Source organism: Lolium rigidum, chromosome 4, assembly GCF_022539505.1.
Source record: "Lolium rigidum isolate FL_2022 chromosome 4, APGP_CSIRO_Lrig_0.1, whole genome shotgun sequence".
In the NCBI taxonomy this organism is placed as follows: domain Eukaryota; kingdom Viridiplantae; phylum Streptophyta; class Magnoliopsida; order Poales; family Poaceae; genus Lolium; species Lolium rigidum.
In genome coordinates, this window is record NC_061511.1 from 66,724,567 (window position 1) to 66,751,442 (window position 26,876).

General features: G+C 47.2%; 1 protein-coding gene across 1 annotated transcript; it reads left to right on the forward strand.

The window, feature by feature from the left end:
• The first annotated feature begins 9,404 nt into the window (after positions 1-9,404).
• On the forward strand, positions 9,405-10,288 carry LOC124647195. Its single transcript, XM_047187165.1, has 3 exons — positions 9,405-9,562; positions 9,643-9,848; positions 10,005-10,288. The coding sequence occupies exons 1-3, from the start codon at positions 9,405-9,407 to the stop codon at positions 10,286-10,288; spliced, it is 648 nt and encodes a 215-aa protein (XP_047043121.1).
• The last annotated feature ends 16,588 nt before the right edge of the window (positions 10,289-26,876 follow it).

The following is a 26,876-nucleotide window of genomic DNA, read 5'->3' on the forward strand; positions in this document are numbered from 1 at the left end:
GGGAACCATCGCTGGTAGGCGTTGCAACTTTGTCTCACCAATGGCGCCATCCCGGCGGCTTCCCCTTGTTGTCGGTGTGATGAGGACATACCTACCTCACTACTACATCTGTCATTACCAACTGAAGATGAACCTGCTGTGAAGATCAAGTCCAATGAAGTTCGGATTGGACCTATTACAAGAGCTCGTGCGAAGCTACTTAAACAACAGGTGAACTTGTTCCTAAACGATACTTTGATTGATGAGAACTTTATACTGCCTAAGTCTTGTTATTTATGTATCATCAGGTATAAAGAGGAGACAAGCATCGCACGAGGAGGAGAGGAGCAGCTGGACGTGAAGAAGGACGTCAAAATGGACGTGGAGCTGGACATGGAGCTGGACATGAAGAAATCCCATGGACGCGCGAGGGAGGAGCGGGAGGCGTGCGCGAGAAGGGAAGACGCAGTCCAGGCCGGCCCAGTACCCGGTCAGACCGGCCGCCACGCCCGGTCCGTGGCCCGGTTCAACCGGGCGGCACGCCGGCCGCACCCCGGCGCCAACCGGACGATCTGCTGACGCAGACCGGGCAGGGTACTGAGCCGAAATCAGCCCGTCCGGTCGGCACCCGGTCTCTGGCCAGCTTTCGACCGGCCAGCCCGGTCCCAGGCCCGATCGACCAGCCCCAAGACCGGCCGTGTCCGAGTCTATCTCGACCAGATCTATTCTGGGTCGGTTATTTTCGTACTTTTTCGGCCTGAGGTCGTCCCGGACACTTATATAAGTGCCCAGGACGCCCCACAAGTTGCTTTAGACCACGGATAAACCCTAGTTCTTAGTTATTTGCTATGCAAAACTATTGAATCCCCTACACCATATTGCTTGATATTGTGTAGATCTGAAAGTCTTGTGTGATCTGTTGTTCCATTGGGAATTAGAAGGTTGCAACTTACCGCTTCGTGGTCGGCGGCTACGTGAGCAAGTGTGTGGAGTTGCGAATATCTTGCAGGGTTGAGAGCTGTTGCATTGGCGACAGGGACCAATCGAGAGATCTCGTTGTGTCATACAAGTTATCATCCACTTCATCAAGTTATCTCCGCTGCAATCACCCCCGTGATCATCATCACCACCATTGCTTACTGAGAAGATCGGGCCACCCCTTATCATCTTGGTATCAGATTCTCGGGTTCCCTCGGTAAGCCATCCACAATCCACCCCATAGTTGAGTTGTGAGTGTTTCCTATCCAGAAAAGGCCAAAAATATTAGGGTTAGGGTTTGCCATAGCCTTAGATTGCACTAATTTCAAGTTTTAGTTATTTTCGTAGTTGTTTTTACGTATCTTTTTCTTGCATCTAGTATTGTTAGGGTTTAAGTCTCCTTTATCATATAGTTTAAGTTTTGTTAATCCGAGTCCACATAGCGTACAGTGTGCTTGTTCTCATCCATAGACACAGCCTATCGATATACGTGACTAGGAACTTCCCCAGAAGAGACTAGTTTTACCGCTCGACAGGCTGCTCGTTAGGGTTTTGGTGATTTGCATATCTTGTTGGCCGTGTTATCAAGGAGTTGAGTCATAAAATAAATAAAAAAGAAAATTGAAAAGAAGTAAAAAGAGCTACATAGCTGCGTTACAAAAAGAAAATAAAAAAAAGTGAAGTACTAGTAGAATCAAGTGAAGGCCTAAGTTTTATTTATTGCACCCGTAGTTGAGCAATCTTGTGCCTGCTTCGTTGAGCTTTGCTAGTGTCTCTCGAGTGCATTGCAACCTTTTCTCCATATAGTTGCATTGTCACATTTATCGCCTCGTGTGAGTATCATTGGTTGTCTACGGTCAGCGCTAGAGCTTGTTATTGGTGCAAATAGGTAGCCTACCTACAGCCCCACATATATCCTGTTTTGTCGTGTGGTTTGTTCTTATACCCTTGATATTCGCTTCGCTACATCCGTGCACTAGTTGTTACTACAAGTGGTAAGCAACATTAATTTACTTTGGAACGGTAAGATTTCCTTTTCTTATCAGTTTTTGAGCGAGTTGTGAGAGTACCACCATATATTTTTGATTTAGTGCACTAACCTACTAATCATGTCTGCTAGTGATCATAAAATTGTTAACCAGGAAAACAAGAGTGCTGCAGATATCATCACATGGAGGGAGTTTGAAGCTCTTCGTAATGAGATGCGACGTGAATTCCGCATTCAGGATGATGAGCTGAGGAAAGATGTCACCGAGATCAACCAAAAGTTGGATGCTACTAATGAAACCGTCACTGCAATGGCTGATCAAGTGACAGACATCCAGCGTACTCTTCGAACTTTGACAATGTCTGTTGAGAATCTTACAAATCAACAGCGACAACAACATGAAGACGCTGATGAAGTACCTGGTCGTGGAGATCGTCCTCGTGGTTGGGCTCCACTTGGCCTCAATGGTCATGGACGTGATGAGGGAGATGGATTGGGTAAGCCTAAGTTCTCCATACCCAAGTTTGAAGGAGGAGCTGATGTTGAAGAATACCTCACTTGGGAGCTCAAGATTGAGAAGTTGTGGAATTTACATCCACATTACACTGAAGATAGGAAGATCAAGCTTGCTTCTTCCGAATTTGATGGTTATGCATTGCGTTGGTGGGATGCACTTGTTCGTAATCGACACGCAGATGGTGAGGCTGAAATTGTCACGTGGTGTGCTATGAAGGAAGCGATGAATTCTCGTTTTGTGCCCACTAATTATTTGCGTACAATATATGATAAGTTGACCTTATTGAGGCAAGGTGTGAAGACTGTTTATGAATACTACATGGAGATGGAGTTGCTTATGCAGCGTGGCCGTGTCCGTGAGTCTCTAGAGATGACAATGCAGCGTTTTCTCAACGGTTTGAAGTATGATATCAAAGGCATTGTTCGTCACTACAGTTACACCAATATGAATCAATTGTTACATCATGCAAGAGAAGCTGAATCACAGTTGGCTGAAGAAGCAAAGGTCAAAGGACGAGCTACGGGAGCTGGGTGTTTCACACCCCGCGTGGCCCCACCTGCGACGCCGGCGCCATTGACGCGCTCGACACCTTACTCTATTCCGCCTAGCAAGCCGGTCTCCAATGTGTCTAACACAAAGAAGTCTGAATCTGCTGCAAGTACGAGTGGCTATAACATGTCTACTACGCACAATCGTGATATGGCTTGTCATACATGTGGTGGCAAAGGTTACTTCAAGAGAGATTGTCCTAACCGCAAAGTCATGATTATCAATAAGGACAATGAGTATGAAACTGGAGATGATGTTGATCCTAATGCTCCAGAAGATGATGACTATGACACTGATGGTGAAGATGCATATCCGTCTGATGCTCGCACCATTGTTGTGTCGCAGCGTGCTCTTAATGCATTGCCTAGTGCATCTACTCAGCGCTGCAATTTGTTCCAAACAAAGGCTTTAGTTGGTCCTGACAAGACTTGCAAGGTCATTATTGATGGCGGGAGTTGCCGCAATTTCGCAAGCAAGGAGTTGTGTACTAAGCTGAAGTTGCAGTATCTACCGCACCCGCATCCATACTATATTCAGTGGTTGAGCGACAATGGTGAGATGAAGGTAAACCACATGGTGCGTGTTGAATTTGCTATTGGACCGTATAAGGATGCCATTGACTTTGATGTGGTTCCTATGATGGTGTGTCACCTACTATTGGGTCGGCCTTGGCTATATGACCGTTCTGTGCAACACAATGGTCGCGCCAATACATATCACTTGGAGTTCAAGGGCAAGAAAATTAACTTACAGCCTATGACACCACAGCAAATTGTCAATGAATCTCGTCAGAAAGTTGAAATAAACTTGGAGGATGCTTCTTTAGATAGGCGAGAGAATTGTAATGTTGTGAGTAATATAACGAAAAATGAGAGAGTGAATTCCTTAGTCTCATTAGCCACCAAAGAAGACATGAGAGAATTGAGTGAGGATCCTTCGGCCATGCCTCTTGTGCTCTTGTACAGGGGTCAGTTTTGGTTTCTAACGACATGACCCCTCTTCCTTTTGGTGTTCCTAATGTTTTGCAAGAATTTGGTGACGTGTTTCCGGAAGAAGTACCCGCAGGAATTCCACCATTGTGAGGTATTGAGCATCAAATCGACTTGATTCCCGGAGCGTCGCTACCCAATCGGGCACCATATAGAACGAACCCCAAAGAAACGAAGGAGATACAGAAGAAAATACAAGCGCTACTTGACAAAGGTTATATCCGCATAAGCCTTAGTCCTTGTGTTGTTCCTGTTATTCTAGTTCCTAAGAAAGATGGTACATGGCGTATGTGCGTAGATTGTAGAGCTATAAACAACATTATTATTCGATATCGTCATCCTATTCCCCGTTTAGAGGATATGTTAGATGAATTGAGTGGTGCTGCTGTGTTCTCTAAAATTGATTTGCGTAGTGGTTATCATCAAATTAGGATGAAAGAAGGGGATGAGTGGAAAACCGCCTTTAAAATAAAATTTGGTTTATATGAGTGGTTAGTAATGCCTTTTGGTTTGACTAATGCACCTAGCACTTTCATGAGACTGATGAACCATGTTTTGTGTGAATTTATTGGCAAATTTGTGGTTGTGTATTTTGATGACATATTGATCTACAGCCACAATGAATCCGATCATACTATACATATTCGACATGTTTTGCAAGTGTTACGTGATAATAAACTCTATGGTAATCTTGAGAAGTGCATATTTTGCAAAGATAAGATCATATTTCTGGGTTATGTTGTCTCTCGGCATGGAGTAGAAGTAGATGTGTCTAAAATTGAAGCTATTCAAAATTGGCCTACTCCGATGAATGTGAGTCAAGTTAGAAGTTTTCATGGTCTAGTTGGATTTTATAGAAGATTTGTGCCCAACTTCAGTACTATTGCTGCACCTTTGAATGACTTGACTAAAAAGGGTGTAATTTTTGAGTGGGGCGCAGCCCAAGATCATGCTTTTGATGAACTTAAGAGATTGTTAACTTCTGCACGGTTGCTTGCACTTCCTGATTTCAATAAGCAATTTGAGATTGAATGTGATGCTAGTGGTATTGGAATTGGTGGTGTGTTGATGCAAGAGGGTCACCCAATTGCATATTTTTCTGAGAAATTATCTGGTGCTAAGTTGAACTATCCTATATATGATAAAGAATTGCATGCTTTAATTAGAGTTCTTGAGATTTGGCAATATTACTTGTGGCCAAAAGAATTTATCATACATTCTGATCATGAAGCTTTGAAATATCTGAAAGCTCAATCTACTTTGCATAAGCGTCTTGCTAAGTGGGTCGAGTTCATTGAGTCTTTTCCATACATTATTAAGCATAAGAAGGGAAAGAAAATATTCTTGTTGATGCTCTATCTAGGAAGAATATGCTATTAACTCAACTTGATGTTAAAATTCCTGGATTAGAAGTACTATGTGATTTCTATGCTACTGATCATAATTTTGCTGAACCATATCGCTTATGTGCTCTTGGTAAAGCATGGGAAATATATCACACACATGACGGGTTCTTGTTTCGAGCTAACAAACTATGTATTCCAGAATCATCTGTACGTTTGCTTTTAGTGCAGGAATCACATGCTGGAGGTTTGATGGGTCACTTTGGGCGTGAGAAGACGCTACTCATGCTAGCTGACCACTCTTATTGGCCAAAGATGAGGCGGGATGTGGGCAGATATGTGAAGAGGTGCATTACTTGCAACAAGTCCAAGTCCAAGCTGAAGCCTCACGGTTTGTATACTCCTTTACCGGCACCTACTACACCTTGGGAGGATATTAGTATGGATTTTGTGTTGGGTTTGCCACGTACTAAGAGAGGCCATGATTCTATATTTGTGGTAGTGGACAGATTTTCTAAGATGTCACACTTTATTGCCTGCCACAAAAGCGATGATGCGTCGCATATTGCTAACCTGTTTTTCAGGGAGGTTGTACGTCTACATGGAGTCCCGAAGACTTTTGTTTCTGATCGTGACGTGAAGTTTATGAGCTACTTCTGGAAGACGCTGTGGAGAAAGCTGGGACGAAGCTACTTTTCAGTACCACTTGTCATCCACAAACCGATGATCAAACTGAAGTGGTGAATAGAACATTGTCACAACTATTGAGATCCATGATCAAGAAGAACCTGAAAGAGTGGGAAGAGTGTTTGCCGTATGTGGAGTTTTCTTATAACAGGGCGGTACATTCTACCACGGAGCTGTGTCCTTTTGAAGTGGTGTATGGTTTTAAACCCATTACTCCACTTGACTTGTTGCCTTTTCCCATACATGAGAGAGTTAATATGGAGGCATCCAAGAGGGCAGATTTTGTACGGAAGATACATGTGAAGACTAAACAGTTAATAGAGAAGAAAGGCAAGAGCAATGCTGCAAGGATGAATAAGAAGCGCAAAGAGATGTTGTTCAAGCCTGGTGATATGGTCTGGGTACATTTTCGTAAGGATAGGTTCCCGAAGCTACGGAAGTCCAAGTTGCTTCCTCGTGGTGCTGGTCCTTACAAAGTGCTTGTCAAGATCAATGATAATGCATACTCGATAGATCTTCCACTTGATGAGTTTGGTGCCAGTAATTCTTTCAATGTTGCTGATTTGACACCATATGACGGAGAAGACCTTGGAGCGTCGAGGTCGACGCCTTTTGAAGGGGGGAGATGATGAGGACATCCCTACCTCACTACTACCTCCGTCATTACCAACTGAAGATGAACCTGCTGTGAAGCTCAAGTCCAATGAAGTTCGGATTGGACCTATTACAAGGGCTCATGCGAAGCTACTTAAACAACAGGTGAACTTGTTCCTAAACGATACTTTGATTGATGAGAACTTTATACTGCCTAAGTCTTATTATTTATGTATCATCAGGTATGAAGAGGAGACAAGCATCGCACGGGGAGGAGAGGAGCAGATGGACGTGAAGAAGGACGTCAAGATGGACGTGGAGCTGGACATGGAGCTGGATATGAAGAAATCCCATGGACGCGCGAGGGAGGAGCGGGAGGCCTGTGCGAAAAGGGAAGACACAGTCCAGGCCGGCCCAGTACCCGGTCAGACCGGCCGGCGTGTACGGTCCCTAGCCCGGTCCGACCGGGCGGCACGCCAGCCGCACCCCGGCGCCAACCGGACGATCTGCTGACGCAGACCGGGCGGGGCACTGAGCCGAAATCAGCCCGTCCAGTCGGCACCCGGTCTCTGGCCCGGTTTCGACCGGCCAGCCCGGTCCCAGACCCGGTCGACCGGCCCCCAGACCGGCCGTGTCCGAGTCTGTCTCGACCAGATCTATTCTGGGTCGGTTATTTTCGTACTTTTTCGACCTGAGGTCGTCCCGGACGCTTATATAAGTGCCCAAGATGCCCCACAAGTTGCTTTAGACCACGTTTAAGATAAACCCTAGTTCTTAGTTGTTTGCTATGCAAAACTATTAAATCCGCTACACCATATTGCTTGATATTGTGTAGATCTGAAAGTCTTGTGTGATCTGTTGTTCCATTGAGAATTAGAAGGTTGCAACTTACCGCGTCGTGGTCGGCGGCTACGTGCGCAAGTATGTGGAGTTGCGAATATCTTGCAGGGTTGAGAGATGTTGCATTGGCGACAGGGACCAATCGAGAGATCTCGTTGCGTCATACAAGTTATCATCCACTTGATCAAGTTATCTCCGCTGCAACCACCCCGTGATCATCATCACCACCGTTGCTTACTGAGAAGATCAGGCCAGCCCTTATCACGGTGTCTGATGGCAGCTGAGAGAGGTCGCTCATTGTGAGAGAGGAGAGGAGAGATGAATGGCGCTGGCCGTTGTAGATCGGAAAGCACGTGCGTAAGGGTCTTATTGAGCGCGTATGAATGGCGGCGCAGATATTGAAGAGAGCGGCGGTTGCTCTTCCGCGGATTTCGCGGTCCATTACGACGGTTCGCGCGTCGATTAAGGCGGTTGCCACTGCGATGGTTCCCCTTCCCGGCAATTGCATCGTCGCTAGGTAGGTGGCGGTTGAACGTCCGTTCGTGAGTCGCTGACACGTCGGGCCCGCATCTCCTCGCCTCGCTTCTCGTTGTGTCCGGCGTGCCCGGAGCGTCCCCTGTAGCGGAGACGGGTTCGGGGCACCTGACACCGTATTGGGCCGCACCGGATGAAAAGGGACTTTGGGACGCGTGGCTGGGAACGATTTTTGTCCGACGCATCCCAAATCCCTTTGGAGGCCGCTTGGGGGACGCGACTGAATATGCTCTAAAACCTTTTTTTAAAGGGAACCAGTTGGTTTTGCCTTAGTGATGCCGAACATATTTCCTTATCATCACATTAACCGACATGAGAAAGCGCTTGGGTTAGTACCTTACTTGGTGCTAGCTTAGGACCCATGGTGTAAGTAGACTACACACGTGCGGTGAATGACTGTATCATCCTTTGTACGACTTTGCATATGCAAGCAAGGAACATTGGACACATAACGATGTCCCAAGTTGAAAATGTAGTGCATATATCCCCTTGTAGAGTTTCCACACATCTTGATTATCAATTACTCCGTATCATTTAATAGTGGTTAGCGAACATTAAAGGCAGCTCCTCAGAGGGGTTCCTTCGTTAGATGGCAATCACTATAGATTGGGGTATTTTGATCGACTCTCAGGAACAGAACAGATGTAAGAAGAGTGATATCAAAGTCAAAACTATTAAAATGATTAGAACGCTATTATGGCACTAAAGATCATTGCCTCGTTCATTGTCTATAGACACTCTATATATATGAGGTCCAAGCAAATTGCATATTCTCCTAAAACTTGAGATCGAAGGAAATATTGTTCTTTTTTGCTTGAATCAAGTGGAATCGATGGTGACACAATGGGAAATCGAAAAAAATCTAGATAAACCCCTTAAGTATTGGGTTTGGGACGCCAAATCCCCCTAAGTTTGGATTGGGGCACTTAACCCTCTAAGTATGAAATACAAGGCAAGAGAGTGGATTCTGTAACCGGGTGTATACGTGAGCACGCGTTTGTTACCGTTGGATGTATATCAGCACCGTTGGATCAACTAACATCCGATAAACGTCCGTTTGTGCTGTGTTCTCACGTCCTCCTCCACAGCCCACACCACCGCCACTCACATCATTAGATAAAACCAAAATTGGGCAGAGCGCGCGCAGTGACACGCCACTGCGAGGCAGGTCAGCAGGTGGGTCGAAGGCGATGCCGGACGCAGCGTGACGAACGCTCACTCGCTCAGTTGGGCAGAGCGCGCGCAGTAACACGCCACTGCGAGCTACCACGACCTCGTCCGTTCCGCCGAGTCGCGCAGGAGCAGCGCGGCCAGGTCGCCGTTGCGCGCGGCCAACGAGCAGCGTGTCCGGCGGCGACGGTGGCGGTCTGGAGCAGCAGCAGACGTACGGGCGGGGGTTGCTGCTGATGGCCGCGCCGGGGTCACGCGCCGCCGAGCACAACCAGAAGCGGCGGCCCCTGTCCGCCGATCTGCTCCAGAACTGCGACCTGCTGCCTCCGGCCAAGCTCTTCGGCCCACCAGAACCCCCACGGATCGCCACCAGCCTCGCCAGGCACGGCTGCAGGTACCGCCACCGCCCAACTCGCCGCCCGTTCCCCTCGCCTTCTCGTTCGGTTCTGATCCCGCGCCACCACGCGCGCACAGGCTGGTTCTGGTGGGCGACGAGGGCGCCCTAGCCGCCACGGCGGAGGAGGCGCGGCGCTGTGCCGGCGGAGGAGCGGCGGCCGTCGCGGTGGTGGGTCTGGACTTCGAGGCCTGCGACGAGACGGCGGCCGGCGCGGCGGTGGAGGCCGCGTGGCGCTGCTTCGGGGACGGCCTCGACGCCCTGGTGAACTGCTGCTCCTACGAGGGTATGAACTGACACTGTGATGGTGCCCATGCCCAAGCCTAAATGATTCTTCAGTATTTTCATTTAATCTTTCAGTCAGCTTCAGCTTGTATGTGATCCATTAATTACACTGCTGATCCCCTTTCAACCATTCAAATTTCCTTGGCTTCATGAGTAGGGGAAGTGCAAGATTGCCTCAGCATAACTGAAGACGAGTACGAGAAGACCATGAAAATCAATGTAACCACACCATGGTTTCTCATCAAGGCGATCGCAAAGAGGTTCCGGGACGCGCAATCCGCTGGATCTATAGTGTGCTTAACACAGATCATCGGGGCCGAGAGAGGATTGTACCCAGGCGCTGCGGCATACGGCATACGGCGGGCGCCAGCAACGGCGGCCTGGCCGCGCTGCTCCTGCGCGACTCAGCAGCGCTATCCGCGCACCGACGGTGGGTCATGATGCTCGAGGCCGAGAACTCCGTGCTCAGGGCGGGAGGAGCCCCGCCGGCGCGGACCCGGGGGAGGGCGAGGACGGCTCGGTGGGGGTGGCCGCCGCGTGGTGGGTGGCGCTCGCGGTCTGCGGTGGCGTGATTTGTCGTTAAAGGCGACGGGCTTCAGGTCCGGCCCGACGACGAGGAGATGACCCCGTCTATTTTCCTCTTATTATCTTTTGTATTTTCTATATAAATCTTTATCTTTCTAGAAATACACTTTCGATCCCAAATATTTTAAAATATGTTCCTGCTACACAAAGGTGTGGATGAAGGCTTAGTTATCATCTCACGGCAAAACTAACACCGTTTGGACACGTGTCAGTCTCTCACCGCGTGCTCACGTATACACCCGGTCACCAGGCTTCATCCGTACAAGGCAAATTCCCCCTTCCAACCACTGATGGTAGTTTTGTTAGGTGTTTTGGTCAACATGGATCGTGGTTTTAGCCTGCAAGGCAAGAAAATTAGCCTTGTCATGTGCACTGTCGACGTTCCCTTCGTCATGCTGATGTTCTCTATCCACTCCTGCCACTGCTGGCTCGCCGTCTACCTCTCTGGGACCTAGTGCCTCGTTCCCGCCCATCTCCCCTTCTTCTCCGATTTGGCAACTGTCTTCGTGGTGAACAAATAGATGTCATGGGCAGGTTTAAGTTGGGTCCAATGTGTCCCGGAGGATCCGGAGGAGGGAGAGATGAAGAACACACACACACACGCGCGCACACACAGCCGCGCGCACACACATAGACATACAAACATACACACACAAACACACACACGCACACACACACGCACACACACACATACCCGCACACACACATTCACGTGCACCCCCCCCCCCCCCGCGCTCATGCAGGTTCGAGAACTCGTGAGTGGTGAAATCGTTGGATCGTCCCGTGCAAGGGAGTCGTACCTCCCCTTATATAGTGCAGAGATAGGTTACAAGGTGAAACTCTAGCATGGGCAAGCAATATCTTGAGGATATTTTCCTACGTATGCCCTTTGGCTTGTAGCTTTGACCCTGTCTCGTAATGTATTCTTTGTTATGGCCTCCTGGCACTGTGGCGCTGACCACTGTAGCTCCGACTACTGTATACCCTTCGTCATCGGCATGCTCTTCCCCCTCTAGGAATGAAGCGCTAGCCTTCGTCATGAAGAGATCCTCCGTATCTCCTCCACGTCTGCAGTGGCACGACCGGATCTTGGACCTTGGGGATGAGCATATGACCGTTTTTCCTATGTCGGCATCCCTGTACCGGCACACGTAAAGTATGCCGGTACTCCATCCCATAATTCATCTACTGAATTTGCGCATAAGTTTCTCATACCAAGTTGGCTCATGCCGGCATACTTCTTATACCAACATAAGGATTCCGGCTTTCCTCTAAACCGGTGGACCTGTAATCCGGTCAACACTCGATTCACCATTGTGTCGAATTCCGGCATACCTCTTTAATCCAGCATACTTGCATTATGCCGGCTAACTAAGCCCAAACTTAACCTACCAGGGGTCATCCCCCGACAGAAACTTCGTCTCCGTATCTCTGTCCCAGACCCAAGTGTGCACGCCATGGCTGCCCGCCACCGTGCCAAGGCCGCGCACATCTGCGGCCGCTGCTTTGCACAAGCACCACGGACATGCACGTCCGTGTATCTATGCACCACTCCAGCTTCTCGAGCACACAGGCAGTACCTCCTGTTTTGGGTTGCCATCATCGGCTTCATTTTCCGCCGTGCTCCCTGCCGCCTCCTTTATCTTTGCTTTGCATCACCAGACAAGCTGGCCTAAGGCATCCATCAATTCAACATGCAACACCACAAATCACGTCGGGATCCATCACCTCACCTTTCTGGAAGGGTCTCATGCATGTTAAAGAGGACTTCTTCAAGAGAGGTTTTTTTCAGAGTGGGGAATGGAACATCTGTTAGGTTTTGGAAGGATGTGTGGATGGGAGATACTTTTTTATCTCATCAATATCCTGCTTTATATAACATTGTTCAACATAAGAATGTGTTAGTTTCGACTGTACTTGCAACTGAACCTATCAATATTTGTTTTAGAAGAGGTTTGAATGACAATAAATGGGTACAATGGTTACATCTATGGCAACGACTTATTACAATTAGTCTAACATCTGAACTTGCTAAATTTATTTGGAAGCTTACTGATTCGGGTACTTTTTCAGGTAAGTCTATGTACCTTGATTGGATGAATGTGCATGCTATTTATCTTCGTAAATATTTATGCAAGTTAAAGATCCATTTGAAAATCAAAAAAATTATGTGGTTCATGAGCAATAAGGTGCTCTTAACTAAGAACAATCTAGCTAAATGGAAGTGGAAAGGATGTCAAAAGTGTTGTTTTGTGATTCCATGGAAACCGTTAATCATTTGTTTATCCATTGCCCTTTTGCGAAGATAATATGGCGAATGATGTACCTTACATATAACATTCTGCCACCAGCTAATATTACTAATATGTTTGGTATATGGCTGAATGGTGTGAAGAAAGATGACAAAAAAAAATAAGAATTGGTGTGTCAGCCATTTGTTGGGCTATTTGGAGGATTAAAAATGATATTATCTTTAACAAGCAAATTGGAACTATTTTTTTGCAGGTTATCCGGCGAGCTGCTCATTCAATTCAGCAATGGGTTTTCCTTCTCCTGATGGAGCAACGGGAGAGTATGGTTATTGGATGCAACCGGATGCTAGTGGTTGCTCGGGACTTCTTTTTCCAGGCTAATGGGTGACGGCATCTTAATAGAATAGCAAATGCATAATTTTTCTGAGTGCCATATTTTCAGTTGGTTGATTCTTGTATCGACCCTAGCTTTTCCATGATTGTAATAAGTGATGATGAACTTTTCGTGATTTAATACTTTGTTTAATAAATATGCATCTATTGATGCAGAGGATGAGACTATATGCTCCTTTATCAAAAAAAAAAACCTCACTGACCAAAACCATCACAACACCATCAAATTAAGCCACCTACGAGAGCCACCAGTGCCCTTGTTCCCTTGCTCGCTAGATCGCGCACGCATCAAGCAAGCCAGTCGTGCCCTTGTTCCCTTGATCACACACGCTCGACACAACACCAACCCACCTACCAACTCACGTTGCGCGCGCACGCCACGCATCACCAGCATCTCCGTCCGCTCGAGCGCGCCCGCTTGCCCCGGCCACCTTTCATTTTTGCAGAGCCAGGCCGATCCAGTACAGCTACAGCAGCTGCGGCCAGCGTCCCTGCCCGCCTCGGATTCCTCGCACGCGGATGTAAGTACATCTCCAACGGGGCGATCCAAACCGCGTCCGTGCGTCTGGATGGGTCGAGCCGAACAAAAACGCGGCCCAGCGCGCGGTCCCATCCCTAATGGCCGCGGCGTCCGGGACGATCCAAACCCGGCCCAAATCTGGGACGAGTTTGCGTGACCGCGGACGCCGAATGCTGGCCGCTCGCGTCCTCCCCTTGTCCGCCCCTGGCCCGCCTGTCTGTCTCCCAAAACACAAATCCCTCGCACACATCTCCCGCCGCTCCGCCGCCAGCCAAGGACCGGCGATTTGTGAGCGGCGTCGACGCCGGCCACCGTCGTCGAGACGCCGGCAAGCGGGGCGGAAGCATAGGTCGCGGCCCCGCGCTGCTTTCGCCGCTTCGTAGCAGAGTCGGAGGACGCCGTCGCCGACGCTGTTGTCCTCTCACCGTCGCGAGACCTCCCGCCGTTTAGCAGCTGCGCCGTTGCCGCCGGAGGTGAGCTCTCGTGCACCGTGTTTCCAGGCCGCAAGTCGGCCGGGACGGCCATTGCCTGCAGGTCCCTACGGACACATTGGATGGCCTCCGCCTGCGAGGTGTTCGATGAATGGACGATCTAAAATTTGTCCCTTTTCATCTGTAGATCATGGTGGACAGCGACGACGACTACTTCTTCAAGAACTTCATCGACACGTCGTCCGACGAGGACTCCGACGACGAATTTTTCACGGATGCTGCGCTGATCATCCACGAGCACATTGTCTCGCAGATCCCCGTGCACCGGGGGTCCTTGCCGGGCGCGCGGCCGCCTTGGACCGCAAAAGAGAACGCGGCCACGACCAGCTCTTCACCGACTACTTCCAACCCAAGGCATTGTTCACGCCGGCCCTGTTTCGCCGGCGTTTTCGGATGTCCATGCCGTTGTTCCGCCGGATAATGGATAGCGTCAAGCTCTACGACGACTACTTCTGCGCGAAAGTGGATGCAATTAGCAAGGTAGGCCTCTCTTCGTACCAGAAATGCACGGCAGCTATTAGGATGCTCGCATATGGCGTTGCCGGTGATTTCGTAGATGAGTACACGCGCATGAGTGAGTCTACCGGCTTGGAAGCGATGTACAGGTTCTGCAGAGCAGTGATCGGTTCGTTCGGAGAACAGTCCCTCCGGCAACCTACTGTAGAGGACACAGCTCGTCTGTTGTCAATCAACGCTTCCATGGGGTTTCCTGGGATGCTTGGCAGCATAGACTGCATGCACTGGGAGTGGAAGAACTGCCCCTTTGGTTGGCAGGGGCATACAGCGGTCATTCTGAGGGGTGCACAGTCATTCTTGAAGCTGTTGCTTCACAGGATACATGGATTTGGCACTCATTCTTCGGAATGGCTGGCTCGCACAATGACATCAATGTGCTGCAGCGCTCTCCGGTGTTTGATAGACTAGCGTACGGTCAGTCCCCTGATGTGGATTTTGAGATCAATGGCCACCACTACACCAAGGGGTACTACCTTGTTGATGGTATCTATCCACCTTGGGCTACACTCGTAAAGACAATCCGAAAACCCAACTCAGAGCAGGAGGCAAGGTTTGCCAAAGAGCAAGAGGCAGCCCGGAAAGATGTCGAGCGGGCGTTTGGTATCCTCCAAGCTCGTTGGGCTATCGTCCGACACCCTGCCAGAGCCTGGGATGTGCAAACTCTGTGGGAGGTGATGACCGCTTGTGTAATCATGCATAACATGATTGTTGAGGTGGAGCGGGATGATTCACTCTTTGATAATGATTGGGAGGGCCATGGAGAGTTGGTTACTCCCGAAGGTGGTCCAGCATCATTCCAGAACATTCTTCATGCACACCATGAAATTCGAGATCTAGCTGTACACAACCAGCTGCAGGCTGATTTGATCGAGCACATGTGGCAGCATGTAGGCAACAATGCTGCAAACAACAATGGTGATGGAAATCTCGAAGCCTAAAGCATTTGTAACGTTTTTACATGTTATTTGAATAATATTTTATCATTGATTGCGTGGACAATGTACTGTGTTATAAATTTTGAGCATTTGAAACATTTTCTATAATTTATTTGACGTTTATAGCCAATTTACAAGCAAAATCATACAATACGGGGGCGCGACCCATTTTCTGCAGCGTTGGGCGCACCGCGCGACCCAAACGGACGCGCGGACGCGGGGCTCCGTCCGCGTGTCCGGTCGGCCACCCAAACGGCCCAAAACGGACGGTCCAGGCGCGTCCGTTTGGGTCGCGCGGTTGGAGATGCCACCCTAGGATCCAAACGGATAGTCGCGAACGTCCAGTTTTGATCGTTTGGGTCAGCCTCCGGACACGCGGATAGTCGCGAACGTCCGTGCCTCATTTTCATTCCCAACGCTGCCTGCGACCCATTTCTGCTAGTACTAGTTCATCACAGGCGAGGATGAGCTCGTCGCAGCGCACGCCCTGGCTACGGAGGAACGCAGGGCAATGAAGGAGATATGCCCTAGAGGCAATAATAAAGTGGTTATTATTTAAATCTTTATGTTTATGATAAATGTTTATATATCATGCTATAATTGTATTAACCGAAACATTAGTACATGTGTGATATGTAGACAAACAAAAAGTCCCTAGTATGCCTCTTAACTAGCTTGTTGATTAATAGATGATTAGTTTCATAATCATGAACATTGGATGTTATTAATAACAAGGTTATATCATTGTATGAATGATGTAATGGACACACCCAATTAAGCGTAGCATAAGATCTCGTCATTAAGTTATTTGCTACAAGCTTTCGATACATAGTTACCTAGTCCTTATGACCATGAGATCATATAAATCACTTCTACCGGAAAGGTACTTTGATTACACCAAACGCCACTGCGTAAATGGGTGGTTATAAAGGTGGGATTAAGTATCCGGAAAGTATGAGTTGAAGCATATGGATCAACAGTGGGATTTGTCCATCCCGATGACGGATAGATATACTCCGGGCCCTCTCGGTGGAATGTCGTCTAATGTCTTGCAAGCATATGAATAAGTTCATAAGAGACCACATACCACGGTACGAGTAAAGAGTACTTGTCAGGAGACGAGGTTGAACAAGGTATAGAGTGATACCGAAGATCAAACCTCGGATAAGTAAAATATCGCGTGACAAAGGGAATTGGTATCGTATGTGAATGGTTCATTCGATCACTAAAGTCATCGTTGAATATGTGGGAGCCATTATGGATCTCCAGATCCCGCTATTGGTTATTGGTCGGAGTGAGTACTCAACCATGTCCGCATAGTTCACGAACCGTAGGGTGACACACTTAAAGTTGGATGTTGAAATGGTAGAACTTGAATATGGAATGGAGTTCGAATATTTGTTCGGAGTCCCGGATGAGATCCCGGACATCACGAGGAGTCCCGGAATGGTCCGGAGAATAAGATTCATATATAGGAAGTCATTTTACGTGAATTAAAATGATCCGAAAGGTTCTATGGAAGGTTCTAGAAGGTTCTAGAAAAGTCCGGAAGAAACCACCAAGGAAGGCGGAGTCCCGGTGGGACTCCACCTCCCATGGCCGGCCAACCCTAAGGGGGAGGAGTCCCAGGTGGACTCCCCAAGGGGGCTGGCCACCCCCTCCCAAGGAAGGTGGGATTCCCACCTCTACTGGGAGTCCTAGCTTGGGTAGGTTTCATGTGTTATGGAAGGTTTTGGTTTGGGGTCTTATTCGAAGACTTGTAGACCAACTCTTGGGTGTTCCACCTATATAATGAGGGCCAAGGGGAGGGGGCCGGCCACCCCAAGCACCACAAGGTGGCCGCACCACTAGATGGCCGGCTCCCCCCTCTCCCCAAACCCTAGCCGCCCCACTACTCCTTCTTCTCCGCACGCTTAGCGAAGCTCCGCCGGGATTCTCCACCGCCACCGACACCACGCCGTCGTGCTGTCGGATTCAAGAGGAGCTACTACTTCCGCTGCCCGCTGGAACGGGGAGGTGGACATCGTCTTCATCAACAACCGAACGTGTGACCGAGTACGGAGGTGCTGCCCGTTCGTGGCGCCGTGATCAAGATCTTCTACGCGCTTTTGCAAGCGGCAAGTGAACGTCTACCGCAGCAACAAGAGCCTCATCTTGTAGGCTTTGGAATCTCTTCAAGGGTGAGACTCGATAATCCCCTCGTTGCTACCGTCTCCTAGATTGCATCTTGGCTTGGATTGCGTGTTCGCGACGTTAGGAAATTTTTTGTTTTCTATGCAACGTTATCCTACAGTGGTATCAGAGCCGTGTCTATGCATAGATGGTTGCACGAGTAGAACACAATGGTTTTTTGGGCGTTGATGCTCTTGTTATCTTTAGTTTGAGTACTTTGCATCTTTGTGGCATAGTGGGATGAAGCGGCTCGAACTAACTTTACATGACCGCGTTCATGAGACTTGTTCCTCGTTCGACATGCAACTTGTATTGCATAAGAGGCTTTGCGGGTTTCTGTCTCTCCTACTATAGTGAAGATTCAATTTACTCTTCTATTGAAAACATTAGTATCAACGTTGTGGTTCATGTTCGTAGGTAGATTAGATCTCTCTCGAAAACCCTAAACCACGTAAAATATGCAAACCAAATTAGAGACGTCTAACTTGTTTTTGCAGGGTTTGGTGATGTGATATGGCCATAATGTGATGATGAATATGTATGAGATGATCATTATTGTATTGTGGCAACCGGCAGGAGCCTTATGGTTGTCTTTAAATTTCATGTTGAGTAGTATTTCAAAGTAGTTGTAATAGTTGCTACATGGAGGACAATCATGAAGACGGCGCCATTGACCTTGACGCTACGCCGACGATGATGGAGATCATGCCCGAAGATGATGGAGATCATGTCCGTGCTTTGGAGATGAAGATCAAAGGCGCAAAGACAAAAAGGGCCATATCATATCACATATGAACTGCACGTGATGTTAATCCTTTTATGCATCTTATTTTTCTTAGATCGCGACGATAGCATTATAAGATGATCCCTCACTAAAATATCAAGATAATAAAGTGTTCATCCTTAGTAGCACCGTTGCCAAGACTTGTCGTTTCGAAGCATCTCGTGATGATCGGGTGTGATAGAATCAACAAGTGCATACAACGGGTGCAAGACAGTTTTGCACATGCGGATACTAAGGTGGCCTTGACGAGCCTAGCATGTACAGACATGGTCTCGGAACACGTGATACCGAAAGGTAGAGCATGAATCATATGGTTGATATGATGAACACTTTGATTGTTCGCCATTGAAATCACACCTTGTCTCGTGATGATCGGACTTAGGTGCGGTGGATTTGGTTCGTGTGATCACTAAGACAATGCGAGGGATATTGTTTTGAGTGGGAGTTCACCTAGATTTTTAATTATGTTGAATTAAAATTTGAACTCAATTTGTCATAAACTTAGTCTAAACTTTTGCAAATATATGTTGTAGAGATGGCGTCCCCAATCAATTTTAACCAGTTCCTAGAGAAAGAAAAACTTAAGAGCAACGGTAGCAACTTCACCAACTGGTTCCGTCATGTGAGGATCTTCCTCTCTGGCGGAAATCTGCAATATGTGCTTGATGCATGATACGTCTCCGGCGTATCGATAATTTCTTGTGTTCCATGCCACATTATTGATGATATCTACATGTTTTATGCACACTTTATGTCATATTCGTGCATTTTCTGGAACTAACCTATTAACAAGATGCCGAAGTGCCAGTTGTTGTTTTCTGCTGTTTTTGGTTTCAGAAATCCTAGTAAGGAAATATTCTCGGAATTGGACGAAATCAACGCCCAGGGTCCTATTTTGCCACGAAGCTTCTAGAAGACCGAAGAGGAGACGAAGTGGGGCCACGAGGCGGCCAAACCCTAGGGCGGCGCGGCCTGGCCCTTGGCCGTGCCGACTCGTGGTGTGGGGCCCTCGTGTGGCCCCCGACCTGCCCTTCCGCCTACTTAAAGCCTCCGTCGCGAAACCCCCGGTACCGAGAGCCACGATACTGAAAACCTTCCGGAGACGCCGCCGCCGCCAATCCCATCTCGGGGATTCGGAGATCGCCTCCGGCACCTCGCCGGAGAGGGGATTCATCTCCCGGAGGACTCTACGCCGCCATGGTCGCCTCCGGAGTGATGAGTGAGGAGTCTACCCCTGGACTATGGGTCCATAGCAGTAGCTAGATGGTTTTCTTCTCCCCATTGTGCTTAATTGTCGGGTCTTGTGAGCTGCCTAACATGATCAAGATCATCTATCTGTAATTCTATATGTTGCGTTTGTTGCGATCCGATGAATAGAGAATACTATGTTATGTTGATTATCAATTTATGTCTATGTGTTGTTTATGATCTTGCATGCTCTCCGTTACTAGTAGATGCTCGGCCAAGTAGATGCTTGTAACTCCAAGAGGGAGTATTTATGCTCGATAGTGGGTTCATGTCTCCGTGAATGGGGGGAGTGATAGAAACCTCTAAGATTATGGATGTGCTGTTGCCACTAGGGATAAAACATTGGTGCTATGTTCGAGGATGTAGTTACTGATTACATTACGCGCAATACTTAATGCAATTGTTTGTTGTTAGCAACTTAATACTAGAGGGGGTTCGGATGATAACCTGAAGGTGGACTTTTTAGGCATAGATGCATGCTGGATAGCGGTCTATGTACTTTGTCGTAATGCCCAATTAAATCTCACAATACTCATCATAATATGTATGTGCATGGTCATGCCCTCTTTATTTGTCAATTGCCCAAGCTGTAATTTGTTCACCCAACATGTTGTTTATCTTATGGGAGAGACACCTCTAGTGAACTGTGGACCCCGGTCCAATTCTCTATACTCGAAATACAATCTCTCGCAATCTTGTTCTACCTGTTTTATGCAAACAATCATCATCCACACTATACATCTAATCCTTTGTTACAGCAAGCCGGTGAGATTGACAACCTCACTGTTTCGTTGGGGCAAAGTACTTTGGTTGTGTTGTGCAGGTTCCACGTTGGCGCCGGAATCTTTGGTGTTGCGCCGCACTACATCCCGCCGCCATCAACCTTCAACGTGCTTCTTGACTCCTACTGGTTCGATTAAACCTTGGTTTCTTACTGAGGGAAACTTGCCGATGTGCGCATCACACCTTCCTCTTGGGGTTCCCAACGGACGTGTCAACTGCACGCATCAATGCACCGCTAGGTGACCCTCCTGCAGAATATGAAACCGATGAAGTAAAAGCTGTTTACGAGACTCGGAAAACTCGGTACTCTCAAGTTCAGTGTGCCATCCTGTGCAGTCTGGAATCCGATCTTCAAAAACGTTTTGAGCACCACGATCCTCATGAGTTGATGAAAGAGCTGAAAGCTATTTTTGAGACTCATGCGGCCGTGGAATGCTATGAAGCATCGAAACATTTCTTCAGCTGTATGATGGAAGAAGGCAGCTCCGTTAGTGAGCACATGCTCGCCATGACCGGGCATGCGAAGAAACTTGGTGACTTGGGAATAGTGATTCCTAACAGACTGGGGATTAATCGTGTCCTTCAATCACTGCCATCAAGTACAAGAACTTTGTGATGAACTACAATATGCAGAACATGAACAAGGAGTTACCTGAACTCTTTGGCATGCTAAAAGCTGCTGAGATTGAGATCAAGAAAGAGCACCAAGTGTTGATGGTCAACAAGACCACCAGTTTCAAGAAACAGGGCAAGTCTAAGGGGTAATTCAAGAAGGGTGGCAAGAAAGCTGCCACGCCTCCTGTGAAACCTAAGAACGGCCCTAAGCCTGATGCTCGAGTGCTATTACTCGCAAGGAGAAGGGACACTGGAAGCGTAATTGCTCCAAGTATCTGGCTGATCTGAAGAGCGGCCTTGTCAAGAAGAAGAAGAAAGAAGGTATATATGATATACATGTTATAGATGTTTATCTCACTGGTTCTCGTTCTAGTACCTGGGTATTTGATACTGGTTCGGTTGCTCATATTTGTAACTCGAAACAGGAACTAAAGAATAAACGAAGACTAGTGAAAGATGAAGTGACGATGCGCGTTGGAAACGGATCCAAAGTCGATGTGATCGCTGTCGGCACACTTCCTCTACATCTACCTTCGGGATTAGTTTTAAGCCTAAATAATTGTTATTTTGTACCCGCGTTGAGCATGAACATTATATCCGGATCTTGTTTAATGCAAGACGGTTATTCATTCAAGTCTGAGAATAATGGTTGTTCTATTTTTATGAATAATATCTTTTATGGTCGAGCACCGGAAAAGAATGGCTTATTTCTGTTAGATCTCGATAGTAGTGATACGCATATACATAACATTGATGCTAAGCGAATTAAATTGAATGATAATTCTACTTATATGTGGCACTCGTCATCTTGGTCATATTGGAGTGAAACGCATGAAGAAACTCCATACTCGATGGATTACTTGAATCACTTGACTTTGAGTCACTTGATAGATGCGAAGCATGTCTAATGGGTAAAATGACTAAGACTCCATTTTTCGGTATGATGGAGCGAGCTACCGACTTATTGGAAATCATACATACCGATGTATGCGGACCAATGAGCGTAGCATCGCGCGGTGGTTATCGTTATGTTCTAACCTTCACGAGATGATCCGAGTAGATATGGGTATATCTATTTCATGAAACATAAATCCGAAACTTTCGAGAAGTTTAAGGAATTCCAAAGTGAAGTAGAAAATCAACGTAACAAGAAGATTAAATTTCTACGATCTGATCGTGGAGGTGAATATCTGAGTTATGAGTTAGCATGCATTTAAAGAAATGCGGAATACTTTCACAATTGACACCACCGGGAACACCACAACGAAACGGTGTGTCCGAACGTCGTAATCGAACTCTCTTAGATATGGTTCATTCTATGATGTCTCTTACTGGTTTGCCGTTATCTTTTTGGAGTTATGCATTAGAGACAGCCGCATTCACTTTAAATAGAGCACCATCAAAATCCATAGAAACGACACCGTATGAATTATGGTTTAATAAGAAACCTAAGCTGTCGTTCCCGAAAGTTTGGGGTTGCGAAGCCTATGTAAAGAAGTTACAACCGGACAAGCTAGAACCCAAAGCGGAGAAATGCGTCTTCATAGGATACCCTAAGGAAACTATAGGGTACACTTTCTATCACAAATCCGAAGGCAAAATCTTTGTTGCTAAGAACGGAACCTTTCTTGAGAAAGAATTTCTCACTAAAGAAGTGACTGGAAGAAAAGTAGAACTCGATGAGATTGATGAATCTATACTCATTGATCAGAGTAGCGCAGTACCGGAAGTTGTACCTGTACCGCCTACACCGGCAACAGAGGAAGCTAATGATAATAATCATGAAACTTCGAACGAGGAAACTACTGAACCTCGCAGATCGACAAGGGAACGTGCCACTCCTAATTGGTATGATCCTTGTCTAAATGTCATGATTGTGGATAACAATGATGAGGACCCTGCGACGTATGAAGAAGCGATGATGAGCCCAGATTCCAACATATGGCAAGAAGCCATGAAATCCGAAATGGGATCCATGTATGATAACAAAGTATGGACTTTGGTAGACTTACCTGATAGCCGAAAGGCTGTCGAAAATAAATGGATCTTCAAGAGAAAAACAGATGTTGATGGTAATATTACTCGTCTATAAAGCTCGACTTGTCGCAAAGGGTTTCCGACAAATTCAAGGAGTTGACTACGATGAGACTTTCTCACCTGTAGCGAAGCTAAAATCTGTGAGGATTTTGTTAGCAATAGCTGCATTTTTCGATTATGAGATTTGGCGAGATGGATGTCAAAACGGCGTTCCTTAATGGAGACATTGAGGAAGAGTTTTATATGGTACAACCCAAAGGTTTTGTCGATCCTAAAAATGCCGACAAAGTATGCAAACTTCAGCGTTCAATCTATGGACTGAAGCAAGCATCAAGAAGTTGGAACCGACGCTTTGATAAGGTGATCAAAGACTTCGGGTTTATACGAGTGTCATGGAGAGGCCTCGTATTTACAAGAAAGTGAGTGGGAGCTCTGTAGCATTCCTGATATTATATGTAGATGACATATTATTGATCGGGAATGATATAGAACTATTAAGCAGTGTAAAAGGTTATTTGAATAATAGTTTTTCAATGAAAGACCTTGGTGAAGCATCATATATATTAGGCGTCAAGATTTATAGAGATAGATCAAGACGTCTAATAGGGCTATCACAGATTACATACCTGGATAAGATTCTAAAGAAGTTTAGAATGGACGAAAGCAAGAAAGGGTTCTTACCTATGTTACCAGACAAGGTCTTGAGTAAGACTCAAGGACCGGCTACGAGCGAAGAAAGAGAAAGGATGAGTAATATCCCCTATGCCTCGGCAGTAGGATCTATCATGTATGCCATGCTATGTACTAGACCGGATATAGCACATGCTTGTTAGTTTGACTAGCAGATATCAAAGTGATCCAGGAATGGAACACTGGGCAGCGGTCAAGAATATCCTGAAGTACTTGAAAAGAACTAAGGATATGTTTCTTTGTTATGGAGGTGACCAAGAGCTCGTTGTAAACGATTACACCGATGCAAGTTGGGACACTGATCCTGATGACTCTAAGTCACGATCTGGGTACGTGTTTATATTGAATGGTGCTGCAGTAAGCTGGGCAAGCTCGAAGCAGTGCACGGTGGCGAAGTCTTCAACAGAATCAGAGTACATAGCGGCTTCAGAGGCTTCATCAGAAGCGGTATGGATGAAGAGGTTCATTGTAGAGCTCGGTGTGGTTCCTAGTGCATTGGACCCATTAATCATTTACTGTGATAACATGGGTGCCATCGCCAATGCACAAGAGCCAAGGTCACACAAGAGGCTGAAGCATATCAAGCTGCGTTACCACTCGATTCGCGAGTACATCGAAGATGGAGAAGTAAAGATTTGCAAAGTACACACTCGATCCGAATGTAGCAGATCCGTTGACTAAAGCTCTCCCTAGGGCAAAGCATGACCAACACCAGAATGCCATGGGTGTTAGGTATATTACAATGTAATCTAGATTATTGACTCTAGTGCAAGTGGGAGACTGAAGGAGATATGCCCTAGAGGCAATAATAAAGTGGTTGTTATTTATATCTTTATGTTTATGATAAATTTTTATATATCATGCTATAATTGTATTAACCGAAACATTAGTACATGTGTGATATGTAGACAAACAAAAAGTCCCTAGTATGCCTCTTAACTAGCTTGTTGATTAATAGATGATTAGTTTCATAATCATGAACATTGGATGTTATTAATAACAAGGTTATATCATTGTATGAATGATGTAATGGACACACCCAATTAAGCGTAGCATAAGATCTCGTCATTAAGTTATTTGCTATAAGCTTTCGATACATAGTTACCTAGACCTTATGACCATGAGATCATATAAATCACTTATACCGGAAAGGTACTTTGATTACACCAAACGCCACTGCGTAAATGGGTGGTTATAAAGGTGGGATTAAGTATCCGGAAAGTATGAGTTGAAGCATATGGATCAACAAGTGGGATTTGTCCATCCCGATGACGGATAGATATACTCCGGGCCCTCTCGATGGAATGTCGTCTAATGTCTTGCAAGCATATGAATAAGTTCATAAGAGACCACATACCACGGTACGAGTAAAGAGTACTTGTCGAGAGACGAGGTTGAACAAGGTATAGAGTGATACCGAAGATCAAACCTCGGACAAGTAAAATATCGCGTGACAAAGGGAACTGGTATCGTATGTGAATGGTTCATTCGATCACTAAAGTCATCGTTGAATATGTGGGAGCCATTATGGATCTCCAGTTCCCGCTATTGGTTATTGGTCGGAGTGAGTACTCAACCATGTCCGCATAGTTCACGAACCGTAGGGTGACACACTTAAAGTTGGATGTTGAAATGGTAGAACTTGAATATGGAATGGTGTTCGAATATTTTTTCGGAGTCCCGGATGAGATCCCGGACATCACGAGGAGTCCCGGAATGGTCCGGAGAATAAGATTCATATATAGGAAGTCATTTTATGTGAATTAAAATGATCCGGAAGGTTCTATGGAAGGTTCTAGAAGGTTCTAGAAAAGTCCGGAAGAAACCACCAAGGAAGGCGGAGTCCCGGTGGGACTCCACCTCCCATGGCCGGCCAACCCTAAGGGGGAGGAGTCCCAAGTGGACTCCCCAAGGGGGCCGGCCACCCCTCCCAAGGAAGGTGGGATTCCCACCTCTAGTGGGAGTCCTAGCTTGGGTAGGTTTCATGTGTTATGGAAGGTTTTGGTTTGGGGTCTTATTCGAAGACTTGTAGACCAACTCTTGGGTGTTCCACCTATATAATGAGGGCCAAGGGGAGGGGCCCGGCCACCCCAAGCACCACAAGGTGGCCGCACCACTAGATGGCCGGCGCCCCCTCTCCCCAAACCCTAGCCGCCCCACTACTCCTTCTTCCCCGCACGCTTAGCGAAGCTCCGCCGGGATTCTCCATCGCCACCGACACCACGCCGTCGTGCTCGTCGGATTCAAGAGGAGCTACTACTTCCGCTGCCCGCTGGAACGGGGAGGTGGACGTCGTCTTCATCAACAACCGAACGTGTGACCGAGTACGGAGGTGCTGCCCGTTCGTGGCGCCGTGATCAAGATCTTCTACGCGCTTTTGCAAGCGGCAAGTGAACGTCTACCGCAGCAACAAGAGCCTCATCTTGTAGGCTTTGGAATCTCTTCAAGGGTGAGACTCGATAATCCCCTCGTTGCTACCGTCTTCTAGATTGCATCTTGGCTTGGATTGCGTGATCGCGACTTTAGGAAATTTTTTGTTTTCTATGCAACGTTATCCTACAGGCAACGCCTCCGACCTCGTCCACGACCTCTACAGCCGCGGCGCCGCCACGGGCGAGCTGGTCGCAGGCTTGCTCGGCACGCGTCGCCGGGTCGCCGCGCTCCAGGAGCTCCGCTCCCTTGCGGCCGCCCACCTGCCACCAGTCCGTCAAGGAGAGAGGCGCGGGGCAGCGCGGCCGCCGTCGGTGACACGTCTCCGACGTATCGATAATTTCTTATGTTCCATGCCACATTATTGATGATATCTACATGTTTTATGCACACTTTATGTCATATTCGTGCATTTTCTGGAACTAACCTATTAACAAGATGCCGAAGTGCCGATTGCTCGTTTTCTGCTGTTTTTGGTTTCCGAAATCCTAGTAAGGAAATATTCTCGGAATTGGACGAAATCAACGCCCGGGGTCCTATTTTGCCACGAAGCTTCCGGAAGACCGAAGAGGAGACGA